The following is an 18,292-nucleotide window of genomic DNA, read 5'->3' as shown; positions in this document are numbered from 1 at the left end:
TGAAGGTGGATCTGGTGGTGTTTGTTTGGGTGGGTTTTGGTGGCTACGGGTGACGGTGGTGGTGCGCGTGGACGGTGGTGGAACAAGAGCTGTTCGTATTTTTAGTTTTTGTAGATAACTTGTATTAATTATTTACTTGTTTAAATTTTTGTAATTTTTTTTTATGAAAATGTAATACTTACATCAATTAATTAATAAAAATATTATTGTTCTTATATATATTTTATTTGTGTTTCAATTTCAGAGAAAAAAACAAAAAAAAAAAAAAAAATTTATTTTTTATACCCCTAATGGGCAGCGGTTTGGCGCCAAAACCGCTGCCCATTCTCGTCAAATGGCAAGCGGTTCTGAACCGCTTGCCATTTAAATGGACAATGGCAAGCCCCCTAATAGGGAGCGGTTCAAAACCGCTTGCCATTAGGGGGTTTGAACCGCTTGCCATTTTGTTTATTCTACTAGTGCGTAGCGTGCCTACCTAGGTGGTGGATTATATACCGGGCTATGTTCAATTTCCCGTACCCAAACATATAATGGCCAATTACAGCTAATTCATTGGTCTGACAGTTGTGGGGTTCAAAATTTGGCGCCGTTGCCGGGGAAACGGTTTTATTTTTATTTCTAATTGTTTTTGTAGTTTAGATTATTTTGACAGGCTAAAGTCGTATCGCCTAATAAAAAATAATTACCTAAGTCCACTAGCTTATGCAGATAGGGAAGTAGGGTCGAATCCACAGGGAAACTAGTCTTTCTACTCCTAATTAATTAATATAGTCTAAATTATTAAAGTAACCAATATTTATTTGCGATTTTAAACTATACTACGAAGATTATGAGTAAGGAGAATAATTAAGGAAGAAATCAAATATAAGAAGGCCTAGGGCATAGGTTCACTAAAAAACAATATTCCAGGGCAAACACAATAATCAATCATCAATGCATTAATTAATCAGATCATAAAGGGCTTTCGCTACGTATTACAATCACAGAATTAATTTACCGGTATTAAATCTCATCTCTCGAATCTCGACCTAACCATTTATAAATTAATCTGCCTATTGAAACTAAGCCTAAACATCAATTTTCATCTCTCGAATCTCGAATCAATATTGCTAATTAAACTCATACAATTAAACCTGGCCAAATCTAATTGCGTAGCATTTAAACAATCAATAGGAAATCAATTAAGCATTAATGATCAACAATCATAAAATTACCCTTCATATTATTTATTAGATCCCCATAAACCCTAGAAGGAAAACTACTCGGACATAATTAAAACTAAGCAAAACATAATAATTAAACAAGACATGAAGAAATTGAATGAATAAAATACTGAGATTAATTAAGAGAGAAATCGTACCAAGACGGCGGAATTACAATTGAGTTAAGGAACAAGAGAGAATAAAAGTCTAGAGAGAGAAAGTTTAAGTAGAGAGAAGGAGAATAAAAACTAGAGTAAGAGAATAATCAAGAAGTATCTAATCTTGCCTAATAAAATTACATTAAAATAAGCAAGAAGATCTCCGCTAAACAAAAGCAAAACGGAAAACAAAACAAGTCTAAAGTCTACTCGCGCCCAGTCGAGCAGTGCTCGCCCGACCGGGCCCGCCTTTTTCCTCCTCAAGTATCTTCTCGTGCCCGGTCGGGCGCGTGCTCCGGGCGCGGGACTCTTCAAGGTGTTGCTCCGCCCCGCCCGACCGGGCGCGTCTCCGGGCGAAGCTTCGAAGCTTGGGCACGGTCCTTTGGGCCTCAAAACTCCACCTTTGGGCCTCCGAACTCGGCCCTAGTGCCATCAAACTGAGCCCTTTGTCACCGGTCGATACCTCTGATCGGTCTTGGGCTAACGAACTGGGTCGCGGTCTTCCAGCACTTGTAGATGCTCCTCGAAAACCTGGGAAAATGCTCCAAGTACGTAAATTCCTACAAAACTCAAGCAAAACTACCAAAGCACTGGAAAACACAAATTAGTAATAAAAGTGGCTCGAAGGAGCCAAAAACATTACTAATTACGACCAAGGGACGGGGGTAAATATATATATAAAATGAACACATCAATATTATGTTTGTTGTTATTGCTAAATCACGCCTTTTATGCAGGTTTAAAGGGATTTTTTGTATTTGAAATCATGCCTAATAAGATAATTACAATAATTTGGTTTAGGCTAATATGATTTTAATTTAAGTGATCGCCAATAATAGTTTTACTAGATTGATGCCCGTGCAATGCACGAATTTACCATAAATATATTTTGGGAATTTTGTAATTTTTTTTTGAGTTTACAATATTCATAAGTTCAATTTAATTGACCTTTAATTATGTTAACTACTCCTATAAAGACTTTAACAACCTAATATGAACATAAATTTCCAAAATAATACTACCTCAATCCCTTTTTGATAGTCCCTTATGGGCATTTTTCACGGAAATTAATAAACACAAATAAGAATAGTTAAGGTACATCGAAAAAGTAAATTAACATTGGGTATGCAAAAAAGTAGAGAGAGAAAATAATAAAAGTACATGGGAAAACAAAATTTACATGGGAAATATAAATTTGCATAAGTATTGTTGCAAATTGGAGGGAAGTTTGGTAAAAAAAATTAATATTTATAGTTGTTGGAAAAAGCAAATGGGGTGAACATTTTGGTACTAAAATTTGCCCATATGGACTATCAAAAGGGGACGGAGGGAGTATGTACTTATTTTAAATTAATTACCTAAATAATAATTACTTTATATCTGTTTTAAAAAAAATATAAATCGCATTTTTTTTCAAAAAGAAATAATAGCATTTGAGCGGGAAATCTTTTAATAAAATAGCGCCACGTGTACATCTTTGAAAAAGAGATGACATCAGCGGTTGTTACTTTAGTATTAATTATAGATTTGTGCATTAATATTCAACCAACATAGATAAACAGGTTTAGGGTTAATATAATGATTGCATATTAGTCAGAAAGCGCACATGAATATGAGAAGAATAAAGTAGAGGCCTATTTTATAGAGCGGGTTCAATCTTTTTTAGGTTGGATTCGTACCTTCATCCCCGAATATCTAGTTATGGTTCCAGACCACTATGGAGTTAGCGATCTCATGGATCGTGAAAGGGTGTAACCTTCACCCTATGAACGTTTTACAAGTTCCTAAAACTTGGAACTTGTTGGTGACTCTTTTACTCTTGTTTCCTTCCCTTTGGACGCCACAATGCTTAAGTGTATGATCACAATGGGGTTCAAGTTTAGGATGCTTGAAATATTCCCTACAGGTGACTTAATTGGGAAAATTATGTGTGTTTTGACGTGTTTAAGCTAGGGCTTAGAAAATCAAGAGAGAGAGAAAGAATAAGCTTTTGCTGAAAGAGGGAGAAAGATGATGATTGTTGGTGATCAAGCTTGTTGATGATTGAAAACGGGGTGATACAACCTCTATTTGTAAGAAAAAAGAAGGTCGAACGATCAGAAAAGAGTAAAAATTCGAATCGCAATAAAACTCCTTTTATCGCGGCACGATAGGAATATCACGGCGCGTAAGATCCATCGTGGTGCGATAAAAAAACACTTTTTGCGGATTTTGTTTTTGTCTTAACTTTTGATCCAGAGATAGGAATAAGATGAATAATATGTCTTGGAAAGCTTTTCAAGTCTACTTTCCAACCCAATCAGAATCAGATTAAAATCTTTTGTTGAATAAAAGATATGGCCGATATAGTGGGACGGTGTCATTTTTTGATAGAGTTTGGTATTTTTTTTTTTTTTTTTTTTTGACATCAGAGTTTGGTATTTCAATCATATCTTTTTTGTTATAGCTCGGAATTAAGATTATAATATATAATTGGAAATAAAATTTCAAGGGCTATCTAACCATCTAAGATATGGATAAAAATTATGAGGAATGAAAATTATATCTGACATCTTTGAATTCGAATTGAATAAGGATTATCAAAAAGAGGAGCTAGTTTTATTCAATTTCAAACTCTTTGATCTTTATCTTTTGAAAAGGATAGCTTTAAACCTTCTAGAGACTTCTAAAAGTTATAATAAATCTTAATTGGTTTAGGAATTGAATTAAGGTTAATGGACCCTTCACATGATCATTAGGTCCGCATATAAAGTTCGGTTTGGCCCAGTTCAGTATTTTGGCCATAACTTACTCGTTATAACTCGTATTTGAGCTTATAATTGGAAATCTGTTTTCAAACTCCATCAAACTAAACAATTATTGGATCTAGATTATGGACCAAAATAAACTGGTTTGAACGCTTTAATAAAAAAAGCAAGAAATGAATGATTTTAAGGACACGAAATGAATGATTTTAAGGACGCGAAAATGAATTATTTTGGGTTGAAACTTGAAAGACACGAAATAAATGAAAAGTTAGAAACGGTTAAGGGTTAAGGGAAATTCACGAGACTCTTCAATTTTTCACATAACTCGATAATCAAAGATGTGAAAGGTACTCATCAGTGGGTTTGATTTTTGAGGAGACATAATCAGATGTCAACAAATACTGACCGAGTAATCCTTGTAATACTATAACAAAGTAACTCCTATAATGATTGACTATACCAAATTTGTGTTCGTATAGATACACGAAGTAAACATCATTTAATGCTATTAATGTTACGAGTAGATTACGGGATCCGATAATGGAGAAGGGAGTATAATAAAAATTTTGCCTATTTCCCCGTAAGTGAGATATCAAGTAATTAAAGTCGTTGTTGTATACAACGAGTAGTTGAGCATTGGCGGATTCAATCAAATCTAAAAAATCTCTCCCTCTCTTTTGTCTGCACTCAAATTCAGCAGGTAATCTTTTGAACAGGTAACAACAACTGATACATAATTGGGTGCTCTAAATTACACATTTTTGTAAATTATACTTGGCATAACCAACCAAATTTCCATCGTTTTATTGCCCAGATCCCCTAAATCACCCTTAAATGTTGCCAAAAATTCTTGAGTTTAACTGGGTTTTCTTCAATTTGATGTTTTCAGTTGTGAAGTGGGCGAATTTAAGGCAATTTCTTCGATGATAACAACTGGGAAATGGAGAATTTTTTCTGCCAATTTTTGCTGCCATTGCTTCTTATAGCAGGTACTTGTTTTTTTTTTTTTTTTTTTTTTTTTAATTTTTTTTTTTTTAGAATTTTGGGTTATTAAAGATTTATAGTGCTTGTATTGTTGTTTCTTGAACATTTTAGAATCTGGGTCTTCAATTCTTTAGAAATGTATCTTAGTTTTGGAGTATAATTGACGAAATCATATGTTTCAACTAAGCTGACCTTCAATGTTGGGGGTTATAATGAAGTAGATAAACTTTCTTGATGTGGGTGTATGCCATTTTACATAGGCAGCATAATGTTGACTGTGGAAAGGGTGTACATGCTTCTGACTGTCGAGTGGGCGAAAATACTTTAGAATTGAAAAGTCGTGGGCTCGATTTTGAATGCACAAATGCTATTTATAGTAGAATATTTGGTTTAGATGTTTAGTATGGAAATTTGGGGTCATTGATCATGTACATCATTGAGGGAGTTTACAAACATCGTTAGAAAACTGTTAGTAGTTTTAAGGGGTTCTACTGTAAGTAATCCAACCATGTGACTGTTTATATAGGCTGAGGAAGTGGGAGAGTGCCCATTAGAGTGATTAGGACAGTTATTCGTGTGAAGTATACATTCTGTGCTTAGAAAGGGCGAGTGTGGTCTTAAAACGTATATGTCACATGTGATAATATTGTGTTGCCAATGGTCATGGACTGATTCGATATAATACAATCAACTTGGTAAGTTGGTAGTTTATTATCCCTATTTGGTTAAGTCAAGGGAGTTTTCCAATAGTATGATGTGATTAACTCAATATTGTTTATCTTGTTTAGCGTCATTCGCACCATTGGTTGTTGGCATCTTGATTTTTATTCCGTTGTGTTTGTGGGTTTTCCCCGATTCTCTTTGTTTCTTGGTAGTTGACTGTCCCAACTTTTGAAACAGGCATGATTATTTAGTTTGAGTAAACAGTTGGATGTAATCCAGGCTTGTGTTAGTTGGGCTATACATGTCTGCTTGTCAAATTATAGTAGTTCCTTGTTCATTTGTTGGTTGTACTTCCTGTCATACATACTGTTTTCCGCACATTCTTTGATTCTCCTTGTCATCATGCTTCGCAATTGCTGGCCTCCTTATGGGCTTATATTTGTTATTGCAGCTGCTTTGGTCAATTGGAGTTTAATATCGCTTGTTGATCTAGTAGCATTTCTTGTCATTCAGTTCAGTCTTCCTAGAAGAGGTGAGTTCTATGTTGTTCAAGCTGGTTACTAATTATTCTCTGTCAAATAATATGTAAAAGCAGTAATTCATATGCTAGGTAACGTGCAAATTCTGACGGGTTTTCTACAGATTTTCGTTTTCGTAGGTTGATTCTATTTTTGTGGGGTATTAGTATATATTCTCTACTTGTTGCCCTAGTACAAGCAATTTTCACTATTACTTGGGCAATCAAGGAGGACAAATGGAGTCTAGAAGATACATCGTGGGTGGAGCTAATCGGGCTCATGAGGTAAGTGAATGACTGCAAATTGCTTGAGCTGTTTGAAAACTTTGTGCCTATGCTCTTTCATCAACCTGGCATCACCTTAATATATTGGCTTCCTGCTGCAGGTTCCACTCCTGGAGATCTCCAACTGCAATATTTTATGTGATTATACAAGTAACAGTGGGTTTTGTTTGTTTAGTTTGGTTATATCAGCACAAACTCGGTATGGTTCCTTGGCGAGGTTCTTGCTGGGGGAATTTCTCATCCATTTTGGAGTCATTAGGTATGATTGGAATCTTTTTATTATTTTAATAATTTTCTTTAGTCCCATGCATTCTCAGCAACAAACTTTCCCTGTCATTTATATTATGTTTTATTGACTGTATTTTATACAAAAATGCATGTATTTTTGCTCTCTTGTGGGAGTTAATTATAGATTAGTTTTCAATGAAAAGGATAGACATGCTAGTGTTAAAATTTCAAAATGCAGCTGTAGGCAACAAGTGTGTATAACAGTTTTCCTGACACTGTTCCTAGCTCACAATATAAGGCTCTAATTCAATTGTGAAACCATTGCAAGTTGAAAGGAGATTGAGTTGTGAGAAGAGACACAATAAAATGACAAAACCTGTTCAAATTTTAGGATAAGACACTTGTATTTAATAAGATGGTCAGAATCCCGTGTTTAAAAGGTCATCCTTTTCATACATATTCCTATCTTAGACTAGAGCACCAATAAAACTTGCACTGTATTACTCTTATCATAATCTTCATGTAGGAATCTAGATCTAGTTCTATTGTCATTCCTTTCTTGTTTTCTTATGTGGCTGCGTTGCACAGTCAAATTACCGCCCCCCCCCCCCCCCCCCTCCTCCCAAAATAGAAATTAAAAAAAAAATTAAAAAAAAAAAAACTTATACACAAAAAAAAAGTGTATGCGTGACTTTGTCCTTGCTTTAATACTTTGCTGATTTACCTAAGAGAAAAGTTTGCCAATGGTGATAGATACTTAAACTAAGTTGAGAATAACGAAAGAGAACACCACTTCTCCCTTGCGTGATGAAAAGTCAGAATTCATTTGGAGAACAAAGGCTGGGTTTTGCCCTTCCAAGACTTCTAAAAGCTTGTTTTCTTCTTATAATCAACTTTTCAATTAGGGAAAGAAAAGCAGTTCTTGGATCTTGTTGGTGTGTTATTGGGGAAAGAGGGGGGGGGGGGGGGGGAGTTCCTTGTAAAGCATCTAAGTGACTGCCAAATTTTTTAAATAACCCTTGAAGGAAACAACATTATGCACTTACCTTAGCCTCTTTCTTAGGTCAACAAATCAAGTTTTGACCACTAACATTGTACGTGTCTTCTTTTGCAAACAAAAAAAAGATAAATTCTTCAATCTTTTTAGTTTATGCACAATACATAGAAACAAAAAAGTAGAGTGTAATGCCAAATAGACAAGACTAAATGAGGGGTATGGATACCCCTCTTACTAAGGAACAATGACCTTTTTTCCAAGGTCTATTTGTTAGAGATTACGAATGTGCTAACAAGTATGCAATAATTAACAATTAACAACAATGAAGAACGAATTACAAGTAAGCAACAACAAGGAGAACTTACCGTGCGAACCCGAGTGCCGGGAGAAAACCCACCAATCCACTATAGAATAATCTTTGATGAAGAGCAATGTAGTTTACAACCTTTCGAGGTACCATGAAGGCTCCATCCAAAATAACACCCTTTCCCACACTCAAACCCTAAGTATTGGGGCTTATACAATGGAGGCTTTCTCTAGCAATATCTTTCCCATTTATCTTACCGTGATACATTACTAACTAGAGTATATATAGTGCAAGGCATAATAACAATCAAATGGACAAGAAACTTCCACGTCGCACAACAAATTTCAACACATAAAACAGGGGCAAGGGCAAATTACTCTTGGGTTTGGGTGAACCTCACCTGTTTATGGTAAACCAAACTTGGGTTTGGGTGAAACCTTCTGGGGTACCCCCCAAAATGTACTTCCAAAAGTTCAGGCGAACCTTTAACCTTGTTCGCACGAACTCGATTTCTACACCTTAATCTAGCCTTGAACCGTTCTCACACTTCTCAAACCCAACACTAATCTCTTCGTTTTTTTTCTTAATCATAATAGACAGCTTCTTGGGTATTAATGCTGTGTATAGTTGAACACTTGAACTTATCTTGGCCTTTTTGAGACAGAAATTTCAGATTAGATAAGCTCTTTTTCTTATTAGGTTAAATAAGTTTTGATAAGTTAAGTTTAAGGCCATCTTAAATAATTTAGAGGCTTTGCTACCTATAAAATATAGGCCCTCCCAATTATAAAGAAGATTTACAATTTTAGTATTTATCATTCGCTAGTCAGGTGACATGTAAAGTTTACTATTGTCTGATCTTCATTAACTACTTTATTGGTTAAAAAAAAACAATAAAAAAAACTGAGATGAGTATGGCAACAACCTTTTGCAGCATCCAAAATTTTAATTGCATAATTTCAGAGGAATATACTACCAAAATGTATTTCACATTTTACCATGAATCCACTTAACATTTTACCATGAATCCACTTAATAAAAAAAAAAAAAACCAAATCAACATGATGATAGTAAATGAAATTGCCGAGTTGAGGTTTCCAATTTGATGCTTTTTCACAATTAGTCTAATGGGTGGTATGAAAGTCGAAGCTATGTGATTTTTTTTAAGATAAGGTTTGGCTACTGGAGGGACATAATAGTAGCCATTTTGGGACTTGAATTGTTGAAAAAATGAAGGTAAAAGATCACGAACCATGAAGAACTGATGGTTTTATTGGAATTATGATGGTTTACCTAAGACTATATTGGGAGTTATGTTGTATTTTGGGAATTGATATTGTGCTTTGGATGGAGTTGGGGAAGAAAATGATTGGAACAATTATAATTAGTATGTAGTATAAGAGCTGATGAAAAGGCTACATAAAAAAATAAAGCAAATAAATCGACTTAGACTTTGCATTTGGAAGGATGTTAACAGGTTAAAAAAAGTTTTAAAGACACTCTAGTCTCATAGCTTTGGCTCAAGTTAGAGTTATTACAAAAATTACATCCAAAATGGGAGTCTTCCAAACAAGAATCTTGCAGTTGGGGGATTATGTAAACAGGTACTTGATTAAAAAGTATCCCTCCTTCCATCCTTGCACTGCTAGCTAGTTGATCTACCACCCTGTGCGTTTCCCTTCTTTGAAGTACAATGGCTCCCTTTCTTTGCCCCAATGTGGCCAGTGTTTGCATGTGTATCGACAATGTCTAATCTGTTGCTATGAATGCTATCATAGGAGTTTTATTTGGGCTTGTTAATTGCAGCCTATATAACTAAAAACTCAGTAATAATGGCCCAATTACATTTGAAATAGTTCTTGAATCCTATAACCCATTGTCCATGCCATTAATGTAGCAGGAGAAAAGGAAGCATACATATTAATTAACAGCTTTCTTAATGGAGGTGGTTCCCAATGGATGTGTTTTTAAATTTATCTTGATGTAACTAGCTTGGTTTTTTAAAACTCTATCACGGTTCATTTCATGTCTTTGAACCACATTTGTTATGGATTAGAGAATTTACTAAATCGATTCCTTCTTTTCTGAATCTCCTTTTCGATGAAGGTAAAGTTAATGTTCCAAGGAAACGGGATTGGTTTTGTTGTGTCATTTGAGTGAAGTAACTAATGTATAGACAATGGAGTGTTAAACAATTAATTATGTAGGCTGAAAAGAATCCCGGCCTTCTTTTTTCTCTAAGCAATCAGTCAATCCTTAAGGACCTGAAGGATGGACTCCTCACTATCAAGGCGTAAGGGACATATTGGGTTGTGTTTGATACCCCTTTGGTGAAGTAAAAGATTTGCTGGAAGTCTTATTTCTATTTTTATATGAACTTTGAGATTCCACAACCTGTATTTTGCTTGATCATAACTGTTCTAGTAAGGAATTCAATCATAAAGAGCAAAAGGGATAATCATTGACATGAGGCATATGAAATAGCATAGCTTGAATAGATTTCTTAACATGGAGGGGAAGGTTTGGCTTTTAGTTCATAGAAATTTGTGAAGCCATTTGATTGAACATTCACTGTGATTGATTGGTCTTGAAAGGGCTAGGCTGGACACAACAGAATGTACATATTACCCCTAACTCCGAAATGCAATTCTTTTGAGTACAAATCCCAACTTTGACTTTTCTAGAAATGGGATTATTTTTTCTGCTGGGTCATTTGTTCGTTCTTTTTTTATTATTCTCTAGTCTCAGCTAACTGAATAATGGTTTCCTCGCTTTTATATTGGTCACTGCATAGGTTCTTACTTCAAGGTTGTGTTCTGCTTCCTGTTGCCTGCCATCCAACTGGTTGTGGGCATAAGCCATCCTTCTTGGGTATCTCTGCCCTTTTTCATTTGTAGCTGTGTCGGGCTAGTGGACTGGTCTTTGACAAGCAATTTTTCAGGCCTCTTCAGGTAATGTTCTGACAGTTCCAGTTATCTTTTATTCTATTATTGAGTAGGCTTTTTATTTTATTTTTTATTTATTTTTTATTTTTTATCTTTCTTACCAAACATCACTGATCATTTCTTTTCTTATTCTACATTGTGAAGATGGTGGAGGTCTCTTCAACTCTATGCTTGCTTCAATATTCTTCTACTTTATACTTATCAGCTCCCTGTGCAATTCCCAACATTGCTTCAACAGATAGCTAATTTTCTTGGTCTTTACAAGATATCTGCGGAATCTGGATGGCTGGAAATATGTTCTGGTCTTTCTCTCATTTGTTTCTATGCAATGGTATGCATATATTGTATTTTTGTTGTTGTTGTTGTTGTTGTTGTTGTTGTTGTTGTTAAGAGTAGTGCAGGGTTTGGTTTACGTAGAAGTATGATGTCATAAAGGTGACTTTTGTCCTCTTGGATCATAACTTCAGTATCTTCATATATCTGCTCAATATGGCATGACCAAGACCATAGTTGCCTATATATATTCCCTCATATCAATAATAAACCCACTATTGTTTTTTGGTACTTGTTTAAAAAGTAGAAACTAGTCTTATACAATTTGAGAGTACTCTACTGTGGCTCTTCATGATCAACTTGGCTTTTATCTTTCTGTTTCTAATATGTGATGATACTTAAGGTAACATAAATTATTAGGACATACCTTGCACCATGGCTTGGAATGTCACAAGCCTCCATGTGCCAAGATCTGCAAATATTAAAATATTTGTGGAAGCTATGAAACTAGGCTTTGACTATCCATAAATGAGGAGACTTTGACTATCCATAAATGAGGAGACTTTGACCACTTAATATCCCAAGTAAGGTTCCGTCATAATGCCAAATAGCCATGGGAAGATTGCTTTCAAGGCTTTATAAGTTGGCTATATTCTCTCTTCTCCTACGTAGGACAACTCACTTACTCACATGTGCACAACATAGTCCCTCACATGTGACTTATACTTTGATCAATCTTGTTATTCAAAAATTATAACTTATTGTCATTGGGTCTGGAGATTGGACATCCAATAGAGATCAAATCCTTATCTTATACAAATGAACTTAGGCGACCCATAAACTTGGAATGTTTTAACCACTTGGCACTTACAAGCTTCAGTGAGGTTCCTCCATGTCCAATGAGAACTATAGCGTCACAGCGACATTACGTTTAAGGTGTTCAATGGCTCTTTAATGTCAAAACATATGAGCATGAAAATTTCTGTTATTTCCATTCTTATTCATCTTAAATATTAAGTAGAAAAATGTAATTTATCTTGATTTAAAACAGGGAACTGAAGCTTGCTTAATAAGCTCAGTGCTGTTATTGCTATAAGTTTGTTAGAAACTCCCTTATGAATTACATTTATTGTGAGAAACTACCTTTCAAAAAAATCAGGCAAGAAACTACCTTATAAAAAAAATCTGACAAGAAACTTCCTTTAAACGATATATTTTGCAAGAAGATACCAATTGCTGGATTCTAAATCAGCGTTGACTAGTCACATGTTGGTGAGGGTGGTGGTTTCTGTGAAAGTAGGGTAGGTGGGTGGTGTTTTTCAAAGAAGGCGGTGAGGGTGGATGGTATTTTTAGGAAAAACGGTGAGGGTGGATGGATGGTGGTTTTGAAGAAGGGTTGAGGGTGGGTGGTGGTTTTGCAAAGAGTTGTGACTTGTGAGGGTGGGTGGTGGTTTCGCGAGTAGTGGTGGTGATAGTAGTGTCCATGTGATTAGTCAACGCTGAATTTAATATTAAGTCAATGATGAAAATCTGATAACCGGTATCTTCTGGCATAGAAATTCATTTAAAAGTTAGTTTCTTGCCAGATTTTTTTATTAGGTAGTTTCTCGCAAAAAAAGTAACTTATAAAGGAGTTTCTGACAAAATTTTCCTTGTTATAATGAACCTCTATACATAGTTTAGTTAAAGATAATTGATGTTGTAGAATAAAGATATTTTGTCTGTTCTTGGTGAAGATAATAACAAATAATTTAGATGGAATCGATATTGTGTTGGTGTGACAAACTCATTGCATAATTATATATTTGAATATACGCAATATCAATTTCAATGCCACACTAGAGTATGTGGACAACCAAATGATACCTATTTTATTTATTTTACCTTTATTTCCCTTGTTTTTACTTTCACTCTACTTCTGGCCAATACTTGTATCTGGAGAAAAAAATTATGCAAATAACATTAATAAAAGTTATACTGAATGTTACACCAGTTGAAAGTAGTGTTCGATTAAATAGAAATGGGTCCTAGGAAACTACCAGTGGAAATCGGCAGTGGGATATTAAGAATGGTTCCTCATGCTGTTACTGATAGTCTTTGACTACTACTGGCTAGAGCCTAGAGGAACCAGCAGCACTAAGTTATTATCCCAGTAGCCGACTACCAATTTCCAACCCCAGTAGTCTTGCAAAAAAATGTTCTAGCAATGACTGTTTGGCTGATGTGAAATTTTATAAATTTAAACTTACATCTGCAACTCACCTCAATAAATCTGAAAATTCCAACATAAAGCATAAATTTGTATCTTTCGCCAAATTATACGACAATTAAACAAAAGTGTTTGAGGGAGAAATTCTGATAGTTTATAATTGTTAAAGGATTGCTCAGTTTTTGTATTTTTTTTATTTATCTTTATTAATATATATCATACCTGCATACTAGAAATTGCCTGCATTTAAATCTTGTGATATTGATCTGGTGCCCAAGTAACCCAGATTTGTTCAAAAACAACTAATTTTACTGAGTTAATTTAGTTGTATGAATGTTATTGCCTTCACTTTTTTTTTTTTCCTTCTTTTTTTCTTTCCCCCTTTTGCATTGATGCTTATTTTATAACCTCTTGGCTTTGTTATTGTCCATAATACCATAAGTATCACTTTATTTTATTCTTTTCAAGTCTTGTAGCCTTTTGTTTGAACTGTATCGGCCACGTTATTTGTGCCTTTTTTTTTTCTATCAAACAGCTGTCATGCATAAAAAATGATTTGGAGGAAATGGAATTCATGATGTCCAGTTCAGAAAGTGATTTGACCGAGCAACTTCTTCCTGCAAGAAATTCTTTTTTTATTCGTCAATTAAGGTATGTCATTAAGAGTATGCAATGATTAAGTTATCTCATTTGGTGCATATTTTTGTCCATTATGTGAATAGAATATTGGCGATACATATGGCCTTCTTTTCCTTTATGCAGTATATATTATTTTATTTTATTTTATTTGTCCTCGTTTTCAATTTCGGAATCTTGGAGTAGTGTTGCCAAATATATAGCCCCACTATCCTATTTGCCTTTAGTTTAAGTGGTGTGATGTGTAGACAATATTCCCTTTTTGTTAAAGATACGCTTTTGTCATTTCCCTTTTTGGGTTGGGGGTTAGACTTTTGAGTTTTGACTATCGAGTTTGATTAGTAAGAAGTGGTGATGTAGTGTCGGATATGACTGTAGCCTGTAGAGGATAATTTGATGATTACTCTCTTTTCTTGTCTATAATTTAATTTCTATTTACGGAAGAAAATCCTCATCTTTCATTGATCTTAAACACTTGATGTGATGATATCCGAATGAAGTTATATGGTGAGTGCAATTGTAGGGAAGGTGAGAAGAGACATTTTTCATTGCTTTAATAAATGTTGTATTGGGTCGCAGAAAAAGGTTATGTGAAATTGGATCCATTCTCCCTTTTGCATTAATTGACCGATTCAGCTGTAGCGATTTTGGGAGAAAAAAATGATATTATGGAATAGGCGTGTACATTGGAAAGGTGACGCTGTTTATTGTAATTGATTTGACAGTGCAAAGTACCTTAATATGCTTTTTAGGGAATCATTATGACTATAAATGAAATTAGAATATAGTGAATAAGATAAATTTTTTGCAATTATGGTAATATGGTCAATCATTAATTACTTTCACCAAAGAGAGAAAGAATGTTAGTTGAGAACAAATCAGGGCTGTAGATCTTGATTCATTTAACTGCTTAGTTTTTTTTAAGGGGGTGAGTAATGGCAATTTCGTAATATTTTGGACTCATAGTCTGTACTCTTAACTAAATGTCTGTTGGTTCATAAAGATAATATATAATACTTTTTGAGTCACTTTCTAAAAGTCTAAAGCTTATGTTCTATGTTCTAAATTGTAATTCTTATGTCCTTACGTTCTAAATAGTGCTTCTTATGTTCTATATTGTGATTCTTATGTTCTGAAAAGTCTTCCCTAGATTAAAATTTTGCTTCATCACCCACTATGTACATAAAAAAGTAATAAGAACATATCAATCAAAATTTAGAACATCTTGTTATGTACTTTAGATCAACTATTAATTATAACTTAGATATAAACTTTTTAGATTTTCATTGGGTTAACTAAAGCATTAGATCATATTCTTAAAAAAATCCAGCATCACAGTTAATTATTATTGATATTGAAATATTCAGAAAAAGAAATTGGATTCAGATAAAAAATTAGTTATTCTTTATAGCTGTGTCATATTTTCGTTGATCTCATCTATTAGATTCTTTTGGACTAATAGACTGTGAAAAGGTGTAAATATTGTGGAGTAAGAGAGGAAAGATGGTAATGCGGGTCTGCCAAAAATAATATTGAGTAGAAGTAGAATATTATAAAATGCTCCAAACGAAAAGTGTGTAGAAGCTGTAGAACATTTGGGAATGCAAGGAGTATTTCCTTTGTTATTAACTTTGGGGCCATGTGTTGCATAGAGGTGACTTTGACATTAAACTCATTTGTGTTTGCTGAGCTCATTTGACTGTACTTCATTTTTAGGTCAGGAGAGAGACATACCAATTTTTTGGTGAAAGGAGCAGTTTTTCGGACATTTACGATCAATTTTTTCACATATGGTTTCCCGGTAACTATCTTAAACTATTGACTGTGACCAATCAACCACTTACATATCTTCACATAATAATCCTATTCTTCTCTATATCATATTCTTGTAGCTTAATGTTACCTACTAGATAGTTTTGTGCTTAAAAGTTTGTTGACTGAAGAGTAGATGTAAAGAGCAATTGGTGCTCAGTTTTTAGTTCTGAAGATTCTCTTACCTTATTACATTAATCATATACTTGTTGGAATTCTTTCTTCTGTTAAGAAGTCTTCTGTCTTAGTTGTTATTCGTTGAGAAGCTCCTCAGTGGTGGATAAATGTGCCAAATTTACTCTGTCTTATTGTATTCTAGATATTGATTTTCAACTTTTAACATGGCAGTTATCGTTGGTTGCTCTTTCCTTTTGGACTTTCCATTTTGCAAGTATATGCGCATTTGGATTGCTGGCTTATGTTGGGTATATTGTATATGCGTTCCCGTCATTGTTTCAATTGCACCGATTGAATAGTCTGCTGCTTGTTTTCACACTCCTGTGGGCCGTCAGTACTTACATATTCAATGTAGCATTTTCAATTGTGAACTGGGAACTTGGGAAGGTAATCCTCGAGTCTTGTGCTACTTAATAATATCTTTTCTTGTAATTGTATCTAATTCACAAATTGTGCAGAACATGGAGATTTGGGAGCTTGTTGGTTTGTGGCGTTACACAATTCCTGGATATTTTCTCCTTGCTCAATTTGGTCTTGGAGTCCTGATTGCTGTTGGTAATCTTGTGAACAATTCTGTGTTTACATACCTATCTAATGAGAATGGTCATATTCCAAACGGAGACCCTACTATAGAAGGTAATTTTTTTTTTTTTGGTTTGCTTGGAAAGAAATGAAGAATCTTTCAAAAATTAATAACTAAGGAGTAGGTTTTTCTGTGGGATTAGCTTCTCTCTGGGCTCATGCCATGAGGCTTTCTTTGGCATGCACCTATTAGATACAATATGCAATTGTATTTCTCCTGTTCTTTTTCACTGATGTTTGTTAACTAGCCTCTCAAATTTCTGAGTAATGTTTTAGTTAGTCTATACATGCTGGAGACTCTCTTGTTAGAGATTGTGATCCTATTTGCAATTTTTTTTTGTTAATGTAGAAGGATCTGATTGTGGACTCACTTGTTTAAGTCGCATTATATGGCTCAATTGCTAAAATGGGTTTTATTAACCCGTACACCAGTGTTGTAACATAGTCAATTTATGATGAAGCATGAGAGTTTAAATGCAGTTACATTCCTCTAGAAAAATAAATAATATTTACCTCCTTTAGAGATTATGCAAGACCTAGGTGAACTCTTAATTTATGTTGGAACGAATCTCAAAGTTATTTTGAAAAGTCAATTTGGTGTCATATATCCTGCCCCATTCTGTTTCTAATGTGTTGCCCTTGTTTTGTTTTCTTTTCATCTCTAATATCTAGCTTTTTACCATTACGTGTAACTTGCACTTTTGCAGTTAAGGAGGAGACCAAGGTGCTTATTGTTGCTACAATTGCTTGGGGATTGCGGAAATGCTCCCGGGCTATCATGTTGGCTTTGATATTTCTGATAGCTATGAAGCCTGGATTTATTCATGCTATTTACAGTATGTGAAAGGCCTTTTGTATTTGGCTATTTGCTTCTTACTGTTTTTTTTTTTTTTTTTTTTTGATGAGTTTTCTTTTAACTTTTCTCTATTTTCTGTTCATGCTGTCATTTGTCTGGAGTGGAATCAATATTATCAACATTAAGTTGTGGTTTTTGCTAAATTTTGACTGAACATTTCAACCTATTGCAGTGATATTCTTTTTGATATATCTTTTGGGACACAGTATCAGCAGGAAGATACGGAAGGCATTAATTCTTCTATGCGAAGCTCATTTTGCATTGTTGTACATTCTTCAAATAAACCTGATATCTACAAAACTGGAGCATGGAGGCTCTTTAACTGGCGAAATACTGTCACAACTAGGTATACTTGTGCTGTTGTGCATGTTCTTTTTTTCAAATGTTTTACCATAATATTTGTGTTTTTTCTGTTTACTCTGAGTAGGGCTCATTTGTAAGAAATCATCTTCATCAATTTTGTATTTGCCTTGATGTAGGTCTTCGTGATAGTTCATGGGACTTCTTGGAAACGGCTCTTCTTGCTTGTTTTTGCACCATACATAATCATGGATTTGACTTGCTATTTTCATTCTCAGCATTCGTACAACATACACCTTACCCTCCAATGGGATTCAGTGTGCTTAAAGCTGGTTTAAACAAGTCAGTTTTATTGTCAGTTTATTGCTCTGCAGCTGGTGGTGACAGCACCAATAGTCCTTCTCATGGTATGTT

General features: G+C 34.5%; 1 protein-coding gene across 2 annotated transcripts in view; it reads left to right on the top strand.

Moving 5' to 3' along the window:
- Positions 1 to 4,667: 4,667 nt before the first annotated feature.
- The window catches only part of LOC145616329 (piezo-type mechanosensitive ion channel homolog), a 34,061-nt gene continuing 20,436 nt past the window's right edge, over positions 4,668 to 18,292 (top strand). The window contains exons 1-14 of one of the 2 annotated variants that reach the window (XM_081671028.1): positions 4,668 to 4,807; positions 4,997 to 5,096; positions 6,206 to 6,286; positions 6,397 to 6,556; positions 6,658 to 6,815; positions 10,883 to 11,039; positions 11,178 to 11,364; positions 14,051 to 14,166; positions 15,868 to 15,952; positions 16,312 to 16,527; positions 16,599 to 16,776; positions 17,430 to 17,558; positions 17,751 to 17,924; positions 18,058 to 18,285. In XM_081671028.1, the coding sequence (XP_081527154.1) occupies positions 5,048 to 5,096; positions 6,206 to 6,286; positions 6,397 to 6,556; positions 6,658 to 6,815; positions 10,883 to 11,039; positions 11,178 to 11,364; positions 14,051 to 14,166; positions 15,868 to 15,952; positions 16,312 to 16,527; positions 16,599 to 16,776; positions 17,430 to 17,558; positions 17,751 to 17,924; positions 18,058 to 18,285 (1,918 nt within the window). In that variant the 5' untranslated portion in view covers positions 4,668 to 4,807; positions 4,997 to 5,047. Of the gene's footprint in view, positions 4,824 to 4,996; positions 5,097 to 6,205; positions 6,287 to 6,396; positions 6,557 to 6,657; positions 6,816 to 10,882; positions 11,040 to 11,177; positions 11,365 to 14,050; positions 14,167 to 15,867; positions 15,953 to 16,311; positions 16,528 to 16,598; positions 16,777 to 17,429; positions 17,559 to 17,750; positions 17,925 to 18,057; positions 18,286 to 18,292 lie in introns of both variants that reach the window. The other variant, XM_081671029.1, reaches the window with a different exon arrangement.

The sequence above is a fragment of the Chenopodium album genome, chromosome 26 (assembly GCF_948465745.1).
Source record: "Chenopodium album chromosome 26, dcCheAlbu1.1, whole genome shotgun sequence".
Lineage (NCBI taxonomy): Eukaryota > Viridiplantae > Streptophyta > Magnoliopsida > Caryophyllales > Amaranthaceae > Chenopodium > Chenopodium album.
Note: the sequence above shows the minus strand (reverse complement) of the source record. Positions and strands in the feature narration are given on the sequence as shown.